This window comes from Haliaeetus leucocephalus, unplaced genomic scaffold (assembly GCF_000737465.1).
Source record: "Haliaeetus leucocephalus isolate CR32 unplaced genomic scaffold, Haliaeetus_leucocephalus-4.0 Scaffold262, whole genome shotgun sequence".
Lineage (NCBI taxonomy): Eukaryota > Metazoa > Chordata > Aves > Accipitriformes > Accipitridae > Haliaeetus > Haliaeetus leucocephalus.
This window is the reverse complement of record NW_010972698.1, coordinates 6,043,970-6,065,258: the sequence shown is the minus strand read 5'-3', so window position 1 is coordinate 6,065,258 and position 21,289 is coordinate 6,043,970. Positions and strand designations below refer to the sequence as shown.

At 43.1% G+C, this 21,289-nt stretch overlaps 1 protein-coding gene across 1 annotated transcript; it reads right to left on the bottom strand.

Annotated features, from left to right (window-relative positions):
* Positions 1 to 1,132: 1,132 nt before the first annotated feature.
* SH2D1A (SH2 domain containing 1A) lies at positions 1,133 to 16,661 on the bottom strand. Its single transcript, XM_010568984.1, has 4 exons — positions 16,525 to 16,661; positions 4,041 to 4,104; positions 1,535 to 1,670; positions 1,133 to 1,173 (listed from the first exon to the last, which is right to left on the bottom strand). The coding sequence occupies exons 1-4, from the start codon at positions 16,659 to 16,661 to the stop codon at positions 1,133 to 1,135; spliced, it is 378 nt and encodes a 125-aa protein (XP_010567286.1).
* Positions 16,662 to 21,289: the final 4,628 nt, after the last annotated feature.

The window sequence follows — 21,289 nt, the reverse complement described above, 5'->3', positions numbered from 1 at the left end:
CACGCAAACAAGGCTGGGCCGGGGCTGGGTCCCCTCCCAAAGCTCACAGGAGCTCACGCAAGCCTGCCTGGCAGAAACCCACACACAGGGAGCCCAGAACACGTCTACCACCCTTTGGCTGCAGTGCAGATACAGTACTATCTCCTGAAACAAGAGGGCTGCAGGACATCCAGTCTGTTCAAAAGTGTTTCCTACTGTCTGCCAGGACAGTGTCGTCATGCTCGTTAAACCCCGCGTGTAAACAGCACGTACTTTGAGTTCTCCAGTAGCCACAAGCTAAGCCTGCACAGCTGATAAGTCCTGTAGTTTCAAACCTCCCCTCCAGGAGTCCAGCAGCAGCGTGGAAACATACATGGATAGGTAAAGAAAAGCAGAGAAACTGTCATGCAAAAATAATTTATTTTTTAAAATTGTATGCAGGGGGGATTTGTTTCAAGTACAGCGAATATCTAAGCGCAAAGAACCATGTTCTCCACTTCACTGGTTGATCTCAGTTACTCAGTGCACTGCTGAAGCTTTTGATCAGCTGTGCAAACTACAGATTTTGTACATCCAGGCAGTGATGGCCAGTTCTGCTGAGTTACAGGGCAGAGTGCCTGGTGTGATGGAAAATTTGTTAGTGGGGATCCTCATGGTGCCACTTCTGGAATACCTTTAGGAACTGTGTGAATGACAGACACCCAAGGCAAGGGCACTTTAATGTAAGCAATTTTCTGAAGGCTATAAAAGGGGACTTGCCCAGTTGTGCATAAATGCCAACCAGAACAAAGCAAAGCAGAGTCCAAAGTTAAGTAATGTAAAATTAGTAACTGATTATTAATTAGGAACTAATCTTGAAATGAAAAATATTTCATACTTGAGAGTACAAAGAGAAAAAAAAGACATTACACTATTTATAGTTGATATTTTCTTATCCTCTCTTAGAAAAAAAAGAAAAAAACTAAATTCAAACCATTCTGAAACTTAAAACTTCAAAATTTTGAGCTAGAAATTCTATCAAATACACATTTCTGCAAATGTTACAAGAAAACTCATGGAGTTGTATTAACTATTATATAAATCATTCTGTTCTAGAGCATGGACTAGAGGAGACATTGGAAGATATGGTTATGTCACACTTGGGTAGATGTCTTCATGATGGCTGCAGGTGGAAGCCATGGCCTTCATTTCTCCCTAAGAAAAATAATCACAAAGATATATGAAAGGATGAACGCTGCAAGAAAATGGACAGATCAGAAGGTTCGTACCTGCAAGAGCGAGGGCGTTGGGAAGGGAGGGTAGCTACTGCCAGTATAGCACTCAGGAACACATATTCAAAATCCATTTTCTCATCACATTGACAGGCCCTATCCCTAATGAGTACCTGAGTGACAGCATTTCGATCACACCGTAGCAAAGTTAGGGCCTATTTCTGGCAATGCCACCCTACTGGCTAGTTCAGGTCAAAGATGCAAATAAATCTAAGACCTCCATCCCTGCCACTGTGGAGGGCTCTGCTCAGCTGCAGCCGAGGCTCCCTCCGCCCCACCAGTACCTGGGGGGTATTTGGCTTTCGCGTGGTTGACGACTGGGTGCTGCAGGGGTGTTATGATGCCTTGGTCGGGTTTCTGGAAGGCTGCAATGAGGTTGTGCACTTTCCGAAAATGCCTCCGGTGGACCCCGGGCGCCGTCTGCGAAGACAAAGGGTGAGAGGTGAGAGGGGATGCTGGGTGCCGAGTGTCTGTGCCGGGCTCAGGGCGCTGGCACGGAAGCCTTGTCCTCAGACAGGCACACACACCCCAGGGAAGGAGCCAGCCCTTCATTTGGACCCTCTGATGTGCCAACTTAAAATGAGTCAATGAGCTGTACTCCTCTCCTCCTTCCCTTGGGGCATCGTGGCCTCCCTGCATTGAGTGGTTTCCAGCAGTGTGGTGATATAAGGCTGGAAGAGGGATGATTTCTTAATCACTACAAGAGAAACCCAGAGCCTGCCGTACTTATTAGGCAAATTCCCAAGTGGTCTTTCGTTATTTCTGACCCTGATTTATTGCAGCCTGTGATTTAACCTCCAGCCTGGAGTTATCGGTAAGATACTTCCAGCCTGGAAATACCATCAAGACAATCTAGAGAGCTACCTGGCACTTACCGGGGAGGGGGAGTCCTTACACCACTAAATTCAGGCATGGACAGCCTCTTTGCAAGCCTTTTTCTGAGCATTCAATACTGGCTTACATGTTCATTGAGTATTCCTGTCTATCTCTTGTACAAAGGCTGCAGCAAAACGTTACCTATTTATTGAAAGTGGGAGATTTTCTATCTTTCTACATTAGCATCTTTTCAAACACTGTGAAATGAAACTGTGTCTGCTTTTAATCAAAAATCCAATGTTTCTGTTAAATTCTTCAGGGCATTCTCATAATAACTCCTCCCCACCAAAGCCATGGGAGGACAAGCACAGGTCCTGCCAGCATAGTCCCACCCGAGGACACCGTGCTCACCCAGCAGTCATGGGCTAAATCTGACCTCACTGGCACCAACTGGAGCCTTTGCACTGACTGGGATTTTACCAGCATTGGTTTAATTTCCCTGCCTCGTCCTTGAAAGTTGGGTGCGACCCGAGCTTGCTCAGAGACGAACCAGCCACAGGGAAGGAAGCAGAGACAGGAAAGCACCAGCTGCAGCTGGAGCCTGTTTTGGCCTTGGAGGCACATTTCGTGGGGATAAGTTGGATTCAGGCTGCTGTTTCGAACAGCTGAGGCCAGCATGGTCTTAGCAACCTTTACTTAAAGTTTTCTGTTTGCTTAAAGGAAGGATTGGTATCATGGGTCTGTAGCTAGCACCTTTCCCTGCAGAGGATGTATTGAGAGTCCTGGGCCTTCAGGACACCCATGCTGTGAAACACAGATAAGGTTTGCCTAAAATACAGCAAGGGAAAGCCCAAGACCCATGCGTAGGAAGTCAGTGGAGGTCACAGGGGAGGAGTTGTAGCAGGCCTATATAACACCAGAAAAACCTCACTGCAGGCGCTGACATTACCTGGGGCCAAAGCAGGCTTGCAGCCTCGCTCAGGGAATTATCCTCCGCGGGTGGAGGTCCCTGGGGGTCCCGGCATCCTTCGTGAGACACCAGTGCTCGCCCTGGCACGCCGGCTGCACTACCAGCCCCACCACGTCTCAAAAACCCTCCTGCCTGGGCAGTGCAAATCTACAGGGTGCTCCCGATGCCTTACAGGAACGAATGAGTGAATTCTTCCTGGGTACCATTCCCAAGGATGACATGGATAATTATTTACTCCACAGTAATGTGAGTCACTTTTACTCCCCGATCTGCTTCTGAGTAACCCCAGGAATCAGCCTTGTCTTCCAGAGAACTGCAACCACTTCTATTATAATAACGGCCAAGGAATTATGCCTGTCTAGAAATTATTTAATGCTTGTAATTGGTGTTCATTAATGTGCAAACAGAAAGCTAATTATGAATTAATACACAGAGTACATCCAAAGAACAAGACCTTCATAAAAGAAATACAGGTTAGCATCCCAATTCCATCAACCCAAATGGTTGTCTGTATTGCAAATGGTGTTGTTACACACTTGAATTTCCTATCAGATGGGTGAAAATATATTTTGCATCAAGCTTTGGCTACCGTATATATGTTTTACACCAATGATGAATTAATCTGGAGAGAAATTAACTTTAAAACACTGTAGATGATTGAAAATAATTTCCTTAAATATTCTGAGATTAATGGTACGTGGGATAGAAGGGAACTGATTGTGCTTGTCAAATTGTAGAAACACAATATTTTTGCCATTTAAAATGATGCAAAATAATGCATTATTGCATTATGCAACAGCTGAACTGTAACAGGGAATTAATTTATGATTTTAAGACTGTCAGAAGTGGCACAGAGACATCTTAGTGATGGACGCACTCAAGATCGATTACCTTCAATGAAAGTCAGACTATGCAGAAACATGAATAATTTGAATATATTTCATTAAATCAATACTAACATCAAACAGGATGTAGAAATTTACAGAAGAGAAAGAATTACACACCTCAGCACTCCAGGACCCAGTTTCTGTCTTGGACACTCTGTAGGTATAAATGTAACCCTGATGCCTGTGGGAAAAAAAAAAAATCAACAGGTATTTATTACTCACTTCTACTGTCAGGTTTCACAAGAGGTACACTCTGTTACATGGAAGTCAGTTCATCTGCTAACCTTTCCTCAAAAATAAATTCACCTATAAAGGCTCGAGGTGGATAAAAAAACTGAGATGCAGATCAGAAGCAGTGTTCAGCCTACTGGGTTCTTTTTGGATGAGAAGGATTGGTCTGACTCAGGTCTAGTTGAGCAATATTCAGTTTCTAGGTTAAGTGATGTTGCTTTCATTCCTGCCTTAGCATTTTTTATTTTTTTTTTTTCAGTAACCTCCTTTAACTGACACACACCAGACATGCTTTCCCTGGAAAAAGAGAAGGTATATTATTGGCAGATAGCATTACTGTATTGTGATTGATTTAAATGCAGATGTTCCCAGAAGCAATAGCATGAGTGTAATTTATTTGGAAATATACACTAGACCCACAAAAGCGAGGTAAATTGCTCTTCGCCTTGCCTGTATATTTTGAATTCTCAAATGCTGATAATGGAGACTTAGGAGAGTGTGGAATCTTCCTTCTTTTTAAATCTAACTTGAGTCTTTTGAGAATAAGGAGTCATACACTAGTAACACAAGACATACTTGTGTCCAGAGTCAGTCTTGCTTCTCTTCCAAATCCAACACAATGAATGATTTAGATGGTACCGATACCCAAAAATTTACCTCAGGAGCAGAGACGATAGTAGTTTCGTGGGTGCAATATCAGTTTAGACAGTATCAGGTAAGAAAGATTGTATTATTTCATACTGCATAGATTTACAGGAATACACAGCAGGATTTTAGGGACCATTCCCTATTTCAGCACCAATTCTTGTTCTTAAGAAAGCAGAAAAATACTATATTTCTTTCCAATTATACATGGTATTATAGTAGTTATTACAAAATAGCAGAAACCATCAATGACACAGATACCGTATGATTGCAATTACTTACGCTCCGTGTCATGGCTCCTGGATAAATTCTTGTTAAAATGTCATTACAGCAACCTTTGCAAAGCGGTGTCTGATATAATTTACCCAAGCAGGAAGTTGTTAACAGTTGTCACACTGCTACAAACCCACGAAGTGGGAGCAAAAATGCCTGTCGTGATTTGTGAGCTCTCCCCCCGCCGCTTGACTCCCACTGTGATTAAATACGGAGGCGGGAGACACAAAGCCGTTCCCTCCCGTCGGGGCGGCTGCGGGGACAAACTCCCTGCACAGCAGCTGAGACGCTGCCCTCCTCCTCGTGTTTGGGAATATGCCTGATGCAGCCCCACGATCCCACCACAACTTCGGCCACCTCTTCGTGTTAACCGAGGGAGCTTTTTTCCCAGAGACACGACTTTCCATCTGGCACCAGACGGACATGAAAAATAGCCGGCCATGCTCACTTCTTGGAAACCTAAGGAAGATACAGCCGCTGCTAGCCCACTCCTTCCCCCAGCAAGCTCGACTTCTGCAGTCCGTCAGGGATTTGGACAGCCCAGAAAGGACCCTTGGGAAGAGGTGTGAGCAACCTGCTGCGGCTGTGGGAGGAGGGAAGGACGTGGAAGGACAACACTGTTCTCCTGTCCATGCCATTGCACCGCGGTCACTGGTGTTTGAGGCCACAGTTTATGCCCAGTTGCTTAAAAGCACGTCCCTCTAAGCTACTAGAAATGTTCACGTTCAGGGAATCCAGTGTCTCCCATTAGGGCCCTTAGACAACCATGTGCTTTCTTAAAAACCTCTGAGAGCTGTGCCTGTCAACTTTTCATGAGTAGCTGATGTTCACATTAATCTCTTCTTTTTAGAAATCACGAGGGGCTTTCCCGTGCCTACGTATGTAGCACACCAGCCAATATATGGTTACTGAAACTAGGATTTTACAAGCCATAGTGTACTGGGAAACACCGGAGAGGTCCTGGCATTTTGTCCCCTCTCTTTGAAGTGGGTATTTGACTATCTCCACAGTGTTTTTTTTTCTAGCCTCAAAACCAACAGAATCAGTATGTAAAAATCTAAAACTCACTCTCTTGCCTCCTGTTTTTAGTAATACACTGTGCATATTACTCATGTTTGTTCTTGGTTGTCCCAAATCACTCCGACTGCTTCACTCTCTTTAAAATCTGATTATTCCACAAACGGCTCAGTTGTCTGGAAAGCTACCATCTGTTGTTTCTTTCATCATTTTCTCTACCTAAGAGATTGCATGACTTGAAGTGGTTGAGGGGCTGGGGTGCTGCCCTGACTCTCAAATGTCTGATGGCTTTCAGAACTCTGCCAGAAGGGTTTACTAAGCTGGACAAATTGAAAAATAGAGGTCAGATAAAGTAATATTCAGGGCCAAAGCAGGGTGAGGCATAAGATAGACACCTATCCTGCATTTTTCAAAAAATTCTGCTGTAAAATATTTCAACTGAGCCCAGAGAAAGCACAAAGGACAGCTCCGTTAAAAATCTATGAGATACAGGAAAAAGGACCAATAATTTGGGAACATGGACCCTTTGAGCACAGAGTGGAGAATGAGAGGAGTATGACATTGCTATCACAGTCTTCCAAGGGACAAGTGAGAGCTCTCCATTCCCCTGGCAAACATACATTTTTTTCCCAGAGGAGGAAAGACTGAAAGGGTTCACTGTGCTTAAGCTGAAAAACACATTATCAATCTGCTGTTGGCTCTGAAGCCATCAGTAAACACAGCCACTATGTAGATGGAAGGAAGATGGCTCAGGACCACCACACCTGCTTCTTCAAAGGATATGCACAAAGGAAGGAGGATGCATTTTGTTAAGAAGGTGAGCAGCTAGAGCTTCCCATCTAACTACTCTCCATTGGGATCTTTGTTTCTACAAAATGAATTACAGTTCTTCTGATAAGTACTCTCCCAACGAATATGATCTTATCAAAACTTTCTGTTAAGCAGCAGGAACTTACTTCATTACCACTTCAAAGTGCTTTTTACCTTCCATGTGTGAGTGACATGATTTTGATGAGCCAAGTTCTCTTTACTGCTACATGGGCACAGCCTCCCGTGAGAAAGGTTTTTATGATTCAAACTACCCAACATTAACTGAGATCAGTGTTGACTGAAGGAAGATCAGGGTGTTTTTCTTAAAAGAAAAATTAAATACAATAATTAAAATTGAGATTGTATAGAACATTTCCTTCCAAAGAGCAAAACACATAACACTGAGCAAAACCAGGTGGAAAAGTGCATTTACTGGAGCTTAGGTCTCAGGAGATGAGAAATTCCCCAGCCGCCACGAGGGGACAGCTCACTTTTCTACATTTTACTCAATTCACGGTGGAAGAAATCTCCTAGTGTGACACACTGTTCCTATATGTGGTGTGGCCATGTAGCTAAAGGCAAAACCTAAACACCATATGGCCTGGGCATGGTGCTAGTCGCTTGGGGCCTCTCACACAACTCGTGCTTTGCAGCTATTACCTGGTGAGATGCAAGCCAAGTCCACCTCTCAGTGACCTGAACTCCTCTCTCTGCTGGACAAAATCAACAGGAGATGGACACATGTCACTGAGAGAAGGATTTCAGAGAGCACTCTTACAGTGACACTGGTGTACCAGCATATCTTGGAGGAGGACCAGCTCTTGACATCCAGGCAAAGACCCAACGAAGGGCTCTGCCATCCCTTCGTCTGGCCCAAGGACGGCCACAAGTCTCACTCACAATTGCAAAGCTCCTCTTTCATGCCAGTAAAGCTCAAGGGAACGGGAGCAATCATGAATTAACAGCCTGATGAATGAGACCCTATCAATTTTTGATCAAAAGCAAAAAATGCCAAAATGATGATGAGGGAAAGTAGAAAACAACCATTGCTGTAAGGACAATATTAGATAGCGCTTACAAAAAAGTGGTTTGGTCACCACTGACGATATTTTTATGTTGTCTCACTTATTTTTTCATCTCCATAACAAAGGATGTGTTATACCAGCTGGGAACTGCACCAGCACTGTCTCTGTTCTAATACCATCGCTGGGAAAACTTTGTCAAAGGAAAATCTAGAAAAAGTTGCTATTACAGGAAACAGTCCACTTTATATTATAGGCTTTTTTCTTTGCAGCTCGATAATTCCTCCCAAAGAGCTACAAAGGCATCATTCACAGATGACATACTGAGACAGCATCTGTCTACCTGTCCTCTCCACTCCCTTCTTTTCAACTGTGATCAGACTTGTTAAAGCCACACTTACTTTAACAGGTGAATAATTACAATCTTCTGCACCACTGAAATAGCCAGAGGATATTAGCCGCATGCTGCAGATTAAAATTAACCATGACATTTCAGCTGCATGGTATATTTTAAAATCATTTCCAAATGTTTTTTTATCTCAGTTGGGAAATTTTATTAAACTAATTTGTATTCATTTCTGAGTCCAGAATGGAACAAATACAAAGGGAGAAAGACAGAGAGACAGGGGAAAAGCCATGTCAGCAATAGATGACATCAATTTCTTCCTCTTTACATAGCTTTCTCTTCTGATGTCTTTGCACTATATCAATCAGCTCTTCTTACCTGGCATATCTGCATCCTGACCTTACCTTGGAATTTGGCTTTACAATATTGTTTAAGAACCAGACAGTGGTCCTGAGCATCATATACTATCCATACTCAGTTTCTTATAACTTCGCCACATTTCAGCCTTTCAGACTGAAATTTTTATTTGTTAGGTGTTTGCCTCAACCTTATTTAGGGATGGAGAATGCAGAAGTTCCAGAAAAGGGGACATGTTAGGCAAAACAATGCTTCTGCCACATTGTAAAACAAAAAAACCTCCTAACTGTTGGGGGGGGTTGCCCTGTTTTTAGAGTAAGACATAAAATTTGTTTGAAGGAAGGTATGTATCTCCAAGAGAAAGCAGTGGTGGCTGTCTAGGCTGCAAGAAAGGTGCTGTCTAAAGGTTGTTAGCAGCTGTAGCTGCACTGCGCCTGGGCTGGCTGTACCACGGGCACTCAGCTAAGCAGCGTCCACAATGTCAAGCCACAAACAATACGTGTGTGTTGCTTGGCCTGGATTAGTGGGGAAAAAAAACCAGAAGGTAATTTAGATTGGGCATCTTGGATAGGATGATTGGGACTGGGTGGGGTAGATGTGGACAGAAGGAAAAGGGGACCCATGTCTTTGTAAGCTGGGCAAGGAAACAGCAATGAAAATTGAACCCCTGCGAGACAGTAAGACAATATGAGTAAGGAAGGGGATATATGGAGGTGGAGCATGAGGGGGCTTGAAGTGGGAGCAGCACAAAATGCTGGAGGGGTGAAAAAGCCAGGAATAGAAGATGGGTGATTTGGAAGCAGAAGACATATGAAACAAGGAAACAGCCCTCGGCAATGCAAGCAAAGTCACCAGGCTGTACAGAATAACACTGTGTAGTCTCAAAATCCATTCCTATGCCCCTCACATTGGGAAGCCAAAGCTAAAGGGTACTGCAGACCTGAGCCTCCTGTGACACCGTTTCTCTCGTGTGAAACAGAGTTAACAAACTCTTCAGCTCACAAACTGAGATAATGCTTAGACACCGCTTACTTAACGCTATGGAGATGAGTACTACTGATGCTATGGGGATGAGTACTACAGGAGAGCCCATGGGGGACTCAGTAGTGGGGGGTCAATGGCACGCAGCAGATATCTTAATGAGCATGAGAGGTCAGGCTGCAGCCGCTTCTGCTTTATCCGGAGGTGTTTGATGCAGGTTGTGGATCAGCTCCCGAACACCCGATCAGAGGGACTAACTTCAGGCAGCATCCCAGTGGGCAACCCTGGACCGGGAACGTGGCCAATGGCACGGGCACCACAGTGGCTGCAGAGGTGGGAGATGGCTACTGCAGAGCCAAAACTCGTGAGCTCAGGGGAAACCACAGCAGTGCCTGGGAGCCTGCATGTGCCACATGTGTGTTCATCAAGGTCTCCCCTGCCCAGGGTACCCCTGAGCTGCATGGCCTCCCCCATGCAACAGAAGTGACAGCTGCCAAAATGATGAAACAGTCAATTCAGTCATCCACTTAAACTTCTTTCTTCTTCTTTCTTTTTCCTTTTTAATTGTTATATTTCTGCTTGGTTTATTAATCATGGAAAGGCCAGAAGTCTTGTTATTTAATGTAGGAGAAAAATCCTATTTAAGCTTACAGGTCATCATTCTGTCCTGGAATTTGCATTTTCTGGTTGACAAGCAGCCTGGTTCCTGCCTTATTTAGGTCTCAGACGTACAATAAAGGTACAGCAACTTAGCAATTACCACCCATCAGCTAACCCAAGCTGAAGAAATAGCGTTCACATTGAGATGATGTGCGAGATACAAGCTCTATGTCAGCAAGAGTGAGTAAAATAGTTTAAATCAGTGTTTACAACATCTGAAAAGCCCAACGGAGTTCCTGTAGCTTAACTCACAGCAGCACTCTACACATCCCCACTCGGGTTTACACTTCTGTCACTGATTCCCCTACCAACACTTCCTGCAGCAAAAATTTATCAATGATACTGAATCAGTAACTAGTATCAGCTTGCCATAGTGCTGGAGCATTATAAAGCAAATGCCTCATCTTGATTTTCCTTTCTGAACTTAACAGAAGCTTGAAAGAGCAAGTCAAATCTTGTGAAATGTCTCTGAATTTATGCACAGATTGCTGTGGAAGATTGTCAGTATCTTCACCACTTGGAACACTCCTAACCATCAGTAGAAATGTTGCTCGTTTACCTACAGAGCAAGTGTGTAGCCTTTCTGAGCAGGTTTTATGTTGGTCTGGTACGAAGTGATGCCAGCCAAAAGCAATGCCTCAAAGAGGAATTTCTTCAAATTTGGAAATAAAATGAGAAGTTATTCAAATCTGAGATGCTAAATAGAAGGAAATTACTTTATGGTGGGCCAGTAACTAAGCTACATGAATTACTATGTCCTCCAGAATAGTACCTCACAAAGGCAAAAACTCATGAAATAAGGTTATATCTGGTGAAATTCCTTTCATCACTTTAAGCAAAACTCACAAGAACTGCAATAGATAAAACACTGTCAATAGCCCTGTGAATGTTACTGTTTCATATTTCTATGAAACATTTCTTGGTTTATTTGGGAGTAATTCAGTGTAGCTCATTTTCAGATTTCCTGTTTCCATCAGAGCAAGGTAGGTACTGTCTGACTATAAAATCCCTGAACCTGAAATCACTGATTCAACTAAATCATCAAAACTCAAGCCTACAAAACCAGGGTAGAGCTAATCTAGGTTCTGTTACCTAAGGATTGTACCCATTCTGACATTTACAGATTTGTTAGCATAGTGGTTACCCACTGCTCAGGCTGTCTACCTTTCTAAAATCTTTCCAAGAAAAGCAATTGGAATATCTGAAGGCCATTAGCCAAGTTATTCTCAGCAAAGACAAAGCTCACTCTGATTAGCAGGGAGCTGAAATACTCACCTCAGTAGAATTTACCGTTGTGCTGTAGAATTATTTTTTCAAAGCTGAAAACAGTGCGTGATATTTACAACAGCAACCTTGAATTGAGGGGCTCCTCCTCAGAGAGAAGCTTTTGTTCCAAATTACTTTTTAAATGATAATGATTATTATGTGTGATGTTATAATAAATGCAATTATTCTGCCATTTCTATCAAAAATATTACATGGGAAACAAAAGAAACGCTAAGCTGAAACCGGCTTGTGATCTTGTATTACACCTTCATGCTGTACAGCTGATACATCTGCTGCATCAGAAAGTTTCAGCACGTTGCCTGAACTTGTGCACTGTGGTTACAGTGACAGAAAAAATAGCACACGTAAAATCTGATAGGACTGCAGCCTATCCCTGTTGCCATTACTGTTGCTTCAAGAGCTCTAAACAGCTTTCTATTCCAGCTTTTGATTATTCTCCTCAAATTGAATGCAGCACAGTACATGAATGGCTGGTTTCAAACAAATAATCTGAACACACAGTTTGACAAGTGTGTCATGTTTAGCTTACTTAAAGCTCTGAAACAACTACTAACATTCCAAGTATTTTCAAGTATATGAATTTTAAGACCCAAACTATAAATGCTTTCTTTGCCAATTCAGGCATGAGCTGCTTGTTTCTGCATGTGTGCTCATATATCTGTAAAGGAAAGCGGTGCTTTTGGCACTCTCAGGCAGTTTATTTATGCATTTCTCAGGCACAGTTTAAGAGGCTGCTTCTCAAACTAGCCACCGTTATTGTGTCCTGTGTCCCCCATTGACTTCATTAGGAGCGGTGTGCACAGAGGATTTCTGAGGGTGATAAAAATGTCAAATGGGGTATTGAGCAAAGAGAAAACCAGACCAGTAAAGAAAGCTCCCTGGAACAATCAGGTTTTGTTACTAAAACCCTGTTGTACTGCATGTAGTGTCTAACATGTCTACAGGTAAAACGTGTACATTCTTTAAAGCATATGCATTTCTTCTAGCCCAGTTTTCAGGAACAGCAAAAATCTTCCTGCTTTTCAATGCAACACAAAAAAATTTCCAGGAAAAGATTGTGCTACTCTGTCGACACATTCAAAACATGATGAACAACATCCTTAAAGTATATATTATCAATTTAATAATGGTATTCATACAATTAAGATCTTGAGAGCATCTGGTATTAAAAAACTTTGCCAAAATCTGCAGGCAGCACCTCTGTTTGTAAAGGTCCCGGGGGACACTGTTGCAAATCAAAACCTTTCTAGTCTTCCATGCATAGTTTAATTGTGGTCTTAAAATATTTATGAAAGTGGGTTCTTTGTGCTTTGCCACAGCCACACCAAAAACCATTCTCTTTGAAGGCTTGCAGGCATGCCGTCTGCACACCATAACTTCGAACAGGGGAAAGCAGCATTCAAGGAAGATAAAGCAATACTTCAGGAGAAAAAAAGAAGAGAGAAAGCAGAGTTTTCTAGCCAAATGCTTCAACAACAGGGCCCTGCCTGCCGCAGTTACCCATTTCTGTAGGTCAGGTTTTATGCTACTACCTGTCTCTTTTATGCTTGCCCTGTAAAATCAGTGTCAGTCACAAGGGATTCATGAAGTCTTTGACTCTTCTCCTTTTTAAAGGTCAGGGCTCCACTTTTTAATTAGAAAAGCAAAAGGCATATGAGCCTGACCGTGGACACTGCTGCCCTTATTACGTGCTTTAAGAGGTTCACACACTGCCAAAATATGTTAGGGTTTTTGGGGGGTACCGGGGGGAAGGAGTGGTGGTGGTGGCATTACAAATTTATGCAGTTTCTTGGAAAAAGGAGGCATTGTTTGAGCCTAAGCAATGCAGAGGCAATCGCAGGACTTACCAATTACTGTACCTGGAGCTGGAAGTGTAGAGCGGCCACCTATGTGAGCTCAAGCTGATGACAGTATTGTCATCCAAATATTTGTTTAATGACTTTTTTGATAAACATTTCTTTTCTCTTCATCAGAACTGTGCCTTTTAATTTTGACAACTCCCTTCTTCCCTCATGGTAAAAAAAAACAAACAAAAAAACAACAAAAAACCCCAAAACCCTAAGGCGGCATGGATCTGGGGAGCTGGGGTTTTTAGGTTTGTTTTGTTTTATTTCTCCAGGGAAGTGCAGGGAGAGGGGAAAGAAGACAGACTGAACATGTTTCGATTTTGAAAAACTGAACTATTTTTCTCTTTTTCTTCTCTAAGAGCAATAGAAGCATCACTGGCTGTATGAAACAGTTTCACTTCAGTTAGAAACTGTCATTGGAAAGATGTAAAATTTTTTGTTTAACTCTGATACTTATTGCAATATATCTAACGGCTGACCAGCTTTGTTTCTCATGTTTCAAAGATCACTTCAGTACTTCCAGTAAATACATGTTTTGCCTAATCTAGATATATCTAGGTATTCCTAGAGTGATATTCAGCACAGATTCTGAACCAAAATATAAATTTCCAAATAACTTTGTTATTCCTAATAATTTCCATTATTTATTTAGAAGGAAGTATTAAAATGCAGAGAAGTACTTACTCTTTCTTTTTTTTTTTTCTTCTTCTTAAACAGTGAATAGAGCAGCTGCATGTTTCCCTCAGTTTTTACCAAAGCTCTCATGCACATACATGCTTGTGACCTGTTTTGTCTCTGTGCATGATGTTCAGACTGGAATTTGGGGGGGCTTTGGTCCATTGGTTTATTTTGCCAAAGCCAGGCTTAGCATCCTCCATTGAATACATACCTACATCTCTCATGCCTTCCCCACTTGGTCCTCCAATCTTTCCACTAAAGTGCTCTGCTTTGGTAAACTTTTGCATGTCAAAGCAATTCTCTCGTTTATGGCCCACATTTCTTTAAACTGTCATTGCTACCTTCAGTGTGAGACTATTTTCTGGTATCTTTATGATAACTGTCTCCAAAGTTATTGTGTGATATGTTGTTTACTGTATCTGCTGTTTCTTACATAATGCTCTGAATTGAAATATTAAGAAGTATTGGAACCAAGCTTCGCTTTATCATTTTTCAGCCACCTTTCTGTCTATACCAGATCATACTCATCATAACATTTTTCATTTAATTTTTTGTCTGGATTTATCCAAGATGCCATTGAAAATTTCCCTTATAAAAAATTTGTTGAGGATCTATATTCTATAAGAAGCCTGCATAACATTTGCTAGTAATACTTTTTGCTTTTACCCCTTTGCTTATCATATATATGTTTGAATGCAACATAACGTGAAGACATGAGTGGCCCATAATTTCCAGAAACAATTAGGTAGGGTTCTGTTTCTTACTGAAGCCTTTTTTCTTTTCCTCCAAAGATTGCTGAGCTTCATAGTTAGCAATCCTTCCTGTTCTTCCTATTTTCATTTTGTATATTTTATTTCATTCATGAAATTTCTTCCAAAGGACATAAATTACCACTAATATAGCAAAAAATCCCAACTGATTGTGTGCAGATGAAAGACCTTGTTACATAGCTACACCCCAATTTAGACTAATGGTGGACTACTTTTAGGATTCTCTATTTTATTCAGCATTGTAACATTCTGCCTGACCCTTTCTCTAATGCCTTAGTGTTTTGCTTGCACTGAATGACTTCTGAGTGTTAAGGAGATAGATCACCATTTCCTCTGATGGTTATTTAAAAGAGATTCTGCTTCTATAGCCTATTCCCATCACAGGAATCACAGCACTCCTTACCTCTTGCTATGTCTATTCCATTTTCATTTAACTCAAGATGCTTCTTATTTCCCATTTTTCAGCTAGCTGTTAAGGTATTTGTTAGCAGTAGCACCTATCTTGGTTCACCTTCTGATTTCATGAGAGAAGAAAAAATACATCTTCTGCCACAAAGATCTTCCCTGAAAAGAAGGCTGTGTATTTCTGGATTGCCTATAACCTTCTTGCATGCCTCCATTTACTGCTCTACAGCAGGGGAATAGTAATGCTCACCCAGGGCTTAATTACATGTTGTTGGAAATGTATTCAAGACATTTGGGAAAAACCTGACTTAGGACTCTTCTTCCTCTTCTGTTCTTTTGCCAGGTACCTAAGTGCCCTCTGTTAGCTAATTTCTTGCTGGCCCTAAAATGGTTTTCTCTTGTATTCCTTCTCCTACTGAAGTAAGGCGCAAGTGTCTTGTTTAGCCATGGTAGACACATCTTCGTTCTTTCAATGTAATGGTAGCTCATTGTATAGCATTTTCTCTCAGGACTTCTGAGACTTCTGCTTTTGCCAAAAGTAGGGTGATTAAATTGCCTCATTAAAACAAGGTCCTATGATTATAAAGTCCCCCAGCTCTCTCAAGGAAACCCCTCTGCCCTCTCTCTGACAGACCATCCCATCAGATCTTGCCATTTTCACCCTATTTGGTGGAACTTTATCACTTAGTTTGTTACCCATCAGTATTTCATGTACTATACAGATAGTTTACTCCAAGCCCAACAAACTTGGGGGGGACACAGTCTAACCAAGAGCGTCCCAGAGCAAAGGCACGTTCTGGATGTTGTTAAGCACACCCATAAGCACATTAGAGAAGCAGAAGACAGCGGGCAGAAAGCAAGAGGACCATGCAGCACAAAGAGGCAGCGCACACCATCCCAAGTTAAGTAGCCTGGCTCTTCTCCACGGCACCTCTCTCGTCCTTCCTACATGCTCCAGGCTTGCTTTTTTGTTTGTTTTATGCCCATAGGAAGCACGGGCTCTCCAAGGCAAAACCTGCTCCTCTTCGTTCTGCAAAAGACCCCACACCCCTCACGCCCCCCTCTGCCTTAAGTCACGGTGAAGGAGCCAAGAGCCTCACGCATGTCTGCAAATGGTAAAAGTAGGACATATTTTGTCACCGTTACGTGGGAACACCCCGTACTGTGGATGCGAATGTTGGAAATCGGCTACCACCCGACCAGCCCCGCCGCCCTCAGCAGGCCCGCACCCGAGAGACGCAACGGTGGCTGCGCAGGGCCGGCTGCACTCACAGCACGCAGAGGCAGTAGACTCCCGGGATGCTCTCGCTGTCCCGCAGTAGGTAGCTGCCATCGGTGCCCGCCGCCAGCAACAGCTTCTCCCCGGCCTCCCGGCTGATGCCCCCGTGGTAGATGGGCAGCGCGTCCATGCCGGGGCCGTCTGCCGTGGCGGGCAGCTCTCCCTGCGTGCGGCGCTGCCTCCGACGGCTCCTCAGCTGCGCGCTCCTCTCACCATCTCTGTCTCGGTGGCAGATGTAAACAGGATGTGTTCACACCTCTGAAGCCTCCACACACGGTGAGACGGCGCTGAGGGAAGAGTGAGGAACGAGCACAGCTTTTTTTGCCCCCCCCCCCATTTTTTTTTTTTTTTCCTTTGCCCCTTTTTGTTTTCCTTTTTCGTGGGCTGTAACATCCTCGTGGCATCACAGCTCACAAAGAGAGCTGTCATTTCCCAGCCTACACTCGCCCATGCGGCTCCCCGCTCGGCAGGGACGTGACATGATGAAGTGCCCGACGGCCGCGGGGCCGATGGCCGCCCTGGGTCGGGGAGGCCAGGACCGTGGCACCACTGTGAGCGGCGCTTGTCTCCTCCGGTGTTAACCCGCGGGGGGGGACAAAGAAGGGTGAAAGGCCTTTCAAGGCCCAAAGGCCCTCTACAAAGCAGGGGTTATTTTTTTAACCTCTTATTTTTAAAATCCCCAGGGGTGAGAAACTAGAGGACGGAAGCTGGCCTCACCCCACCTCAGGCCACAGGCACCAACCATGGTGGCTGGCCCAGTGCCCACAGATGCCAGCCCCCGGCTGATTTACCTCATGAGTGGTTATTTTCATAGGCTTTGGTGGTGTTTAATGACTGTTCGTGTCAGGGGTGCTCATTATTTCTGCTTGGAGGCAGGCAACGGCCTCAGCACAGGCGAGGAGGCCCCTCACATCCTTCCTGGCACCATCGGTGCTGCTGCCGTCTTTGCGTGGCGCGCGACCGGGCAGCCAAAATCCAGAGACATGTCTGAAAAAGCCATTTCTCTCACCTGCTGTGGTCACAGACATTTCCTCGGTACGCTTGTCGCTTGAAAGCTCCCATACGCACGTGCCTGCAAACGGGTCTGTTTGCAAACAAGCCGAAAACGTGCTTTTATATCCCTATAGATATTTCCACCCATGGCAAAAACGAGCACGTTTCCTGGTGCTGAGTGGCACCACACGGCAGTGACAAGGTGGCACTGCCCCTGCAAACATGGCCACTGGGCCAGCCCCTTTGGGCCTGATATTATTAAAAAAAAAAAAAAAAAAAAAAGTGTGTATATATATATATATCTATATATCTATATATATATATATATATATGTGCTGAGCTGTGTCCTCACACCTGGGTGTATGAGTAATAACTCACTAAAATATAACGATAAGTATGGGTTGTGCTTATGATTGATTCGTTTTAAATTGAGTTTGCTAGCAGGACAGGGCAGAATGAAATCATCTCACCCAGGTGTTCACAGAATGCTGTGTCCTGGTTGAAGTTAAGGATGGGTGAAAAAATAGCTCTTTAGATACACACACCTCAGGAACAAAAATTAAATTAAAAACCACCAAAAATAAGGGCTGCTCTTTTTAAGTTTCAATCAATCAAAATGTTTTCTCTTGATCATTTCACAGTGCATGTCTTTCAGTTCTGACCTTTAATATAGTTCTTCCTCAAAAATACTTTTTTCAAACTAGCTTTAGCTTTTCCTTTTGAGGGACGGGTGTTTCTGACCAGTGAGCCGCAGGATAGCTCGTGCATGGGGCACTGCACCGAAGTCACCGACGGCAAAGCTGCAGCTTTCGGAGGCACCGTGAGCCTCTTGCCTGTAGGGAGACCCCAGCGAGTGTCTGCCTCCTTGCCTGGCACCCGAGGGTTTGAGAAAGCTGCAGAAAACCTCAGCTGAAGAGGGACCGAAAACTTCCACGACCACGTTTATGGCTTTTCTATGTTGTTACGCAGGTGTTCATTACACCATTTATGCGAACCTGGGGACTCGGCTATCCTGCTTGGTTTTTTAAACCAGTTGTTAAAGTATTTGCACAAAAAGGTAAAGCTGCTGCCTACTGCAAATGTGATTAATGTGGATGGCAACAAGGTGTAAGCAAAGCACTGTTCTCTCGTAAAGCTGATGCCTACTTCTTCTCCTTTTCCAAACTGCCTGCAGTCTTGAGGGTTTCACCTAACTTTCCCACTTCTTAACCTATTCTCAATATTAATAGATGATTTCAGAAAAAGTATACATGTAATTAGCTGGGGAGGAAAAACAACCAGAATAATCCAATTCTGCAGATCTCATTGCCCCACTCATTAGATTTCAACTAAAGCATAGGTAGAAAATCATAAAACTTTTGACTATGAGATGCTCTCTTAATAAGGGAGTCACCACATTACGAGGCCAGCCTGCATACTCCCAACACTTTGCTGAAGAAGTATGTATTATTGTAAAAGAGTTGTCAACACCCAATTTTGCTTTTGTGGGTAAGGAACCCATAAAACTCCAGCTACTGAAGCCCAAAGCCTGGGCTTCCATACGAGTCCTTTTATGGCCACATTGACTAGGGCATACACAGCTTTTAAGAAGTAATGGAAATGTTGGATTTTGCAACACAGGACACTAAGCAAGCATTGAGGCACCAAGCAGGATAAACCAATCCAGAGGACATAGGTGCTTCCTAGGCTGAAAAGAGAGAAACCACGGCAGTGCTAGCACAGCTCTGCACCACACCACTGAGGCTGCAGAAATCTTCCCTTCTCCCAAACAAGCCATCTTCACTGCAGCTTTGTACTGTTGGCACCCAGTCAGAGACTCACACCGACTGCTCCATTTTCACCCATTTAATCTTACACATCTAAAGTGTCATTTGCCATCCTATTTTGTACTGCTGCCTATGCGCAGTGGGGCTGAGAAGGCAAACTACAAAATGGAGCAGCAGGCTCAGGAGAGTAGGAGAAACAACAGAGAACCAAGCCTCAAAGGGGTGCTCCTCCTGTTTGGACTTAGTCCCCATTGCCTTCCCCTGAAAATGGTGATTTCTTTAAGAACCTGGAGCCTTGCCCTGTAGAATGCTGGACGTTTCTCTTGTTTTGTTTGGAGAGTATTCAGCATATTCTGGACACCACAGTTTTGTGCCTTCCCTAAATCAGTCCAGCTAGCAGTCCCTGCAGTATACTATAAAAAAATATCTAAAAAATACATGAAGGAAAGGAAGCACTTAAAAGTGCTCTGAAATATTTGGTCATGAAAAACAGGCTTAGAAAGATAGGCCTGCATAGACCTCTTGGGTCATCAAGTCTACTTCCCTGCTATCTTAGCCAAACACATCATATAATCCCTTTCAGAAACTCATTATACTCCGTCTTAAAAGTAGCTTGGGGTTTTTTGTTGTTGTTGTTTCCACTGTTCTCATTGGAAAGCAATTGCAGAACATCGCTGTTCTGTTGTTTGGAAACCTGCTTCCAATTTCCATCCTAAATTTATTCATGACCAATTTATACTCATTTGTTCTTGTGCCAATGTTGTCCTTTAGTTTAAATAGATGTTTTCTCTTTCTGGAGCTTATGCCCATGCGGTATTTATAGCGGCCTCCCTCAGCCTTCATTTTGCCAAACTCCTCTCCCGCTTAAGGCTCTCCCTTCCCGTGGTCACTCTAATAATCTTTTTCGGTAGCTTCCCGAAAGTGAAATGAATAATTTGCGAGTAGCATGCACTGTCCTGGCTGATTTCTAACATGTGCCTCATACACCATTACCCACGTTTCATTACCCTGGTGAAAATACCTTGCTTTGTATGTTCTGCCTTTCCGCTCCTTATTCTTTTCTTACCTATGAGCATGCAGGTATAGTAGAGACCTGGTTAACAAGACCCAGATGCATGAACTTGTGCTCAAATCCTTCTGAATTTCATCCAATTTATCCTATCCTGGTCCTCAAGGTCAGTCAGTTCTTCCTAAATGAGAGTTTTATTCGTCTCTGCAGTGACAGTACCTCCCTCCCTTATGCCACTGGTAAATTCCATTAGCGCACACTTATTTTTTATGGGATCATCATTAATAAAAAATGTTAAATAATATCAGGCCCAAGACTGATGCTTGGGAAGCTCTACTACCTTCCCTCAGTACTGATCTTCTCCTACTACTACTCACTTTCTTATTCACTTTTCAATTTCTGTACTAATCTCCCATTTTACTAATAATTTCCCACATGGCACTGTACCAAATGCTGTACTTAAGTTTAGATAACTAGCTCTAAGCACTTCCTTTGTCTAGAAAAATCAATTATTATGATATTTCAGGCACCAGAACTTGTAGAAGTACCTGAGAAGTGGAGATAGGGGAGACAAAATGAAATTACCTTCAGTTTTTTGAACACCTGCAAAGATTTGGGCTGATTTTCATTTTCAGATGAGCTGCTTCATTCATCCCTAGCGATGACATTTTCATACGTTGTTGAATTTTATAACAATTCTGAATATTACAACACTAATGCAAGAGCATCATTAAAATTCTCGAATATTGTTATTTGACTGAAAATAAGAATGACCTTCAGGACCTTTATGAAATTAATGCTACTGCAGAACTGTTATAGGAAGCCCTTGTATAAGGGGCTATAAAGCAAGATAAAAAGTAAAATACCTGTATTGGTAGTTTTGCTGATATAGCAGTATTATCGTAAATGTCATCCCTGTACGAGTACTGAAAAAGCAGCTTCAAAATCAGCAGCTATGGCAAAGTTTTTGAAAAATATTTAACTGGCAAA

Coding starts and splice junctions, on each gene's coding strand:
- SH2D1A (XM_010568984.1), bottom strand. CDS start 16,661: ATGGACGCGCTGCCCATCTACCACGGGGGCATCAGCCGGGAGGCCGGG. Junction 1,671..4,040: donor CTGGGTCCTGGAGTGCTGAG/GTGTGTAATTCT, acceptor TTGTCTTCGCAG/ACGGCGCCCGGGGTCCACCG. Junction 1,174..1,534: donor GAAAGCCAAATACCCCCCAG/GTACTGGTGGGG, acceptor TATTTTTCTTAG/GGAGAAATGAAGGCCATGGC.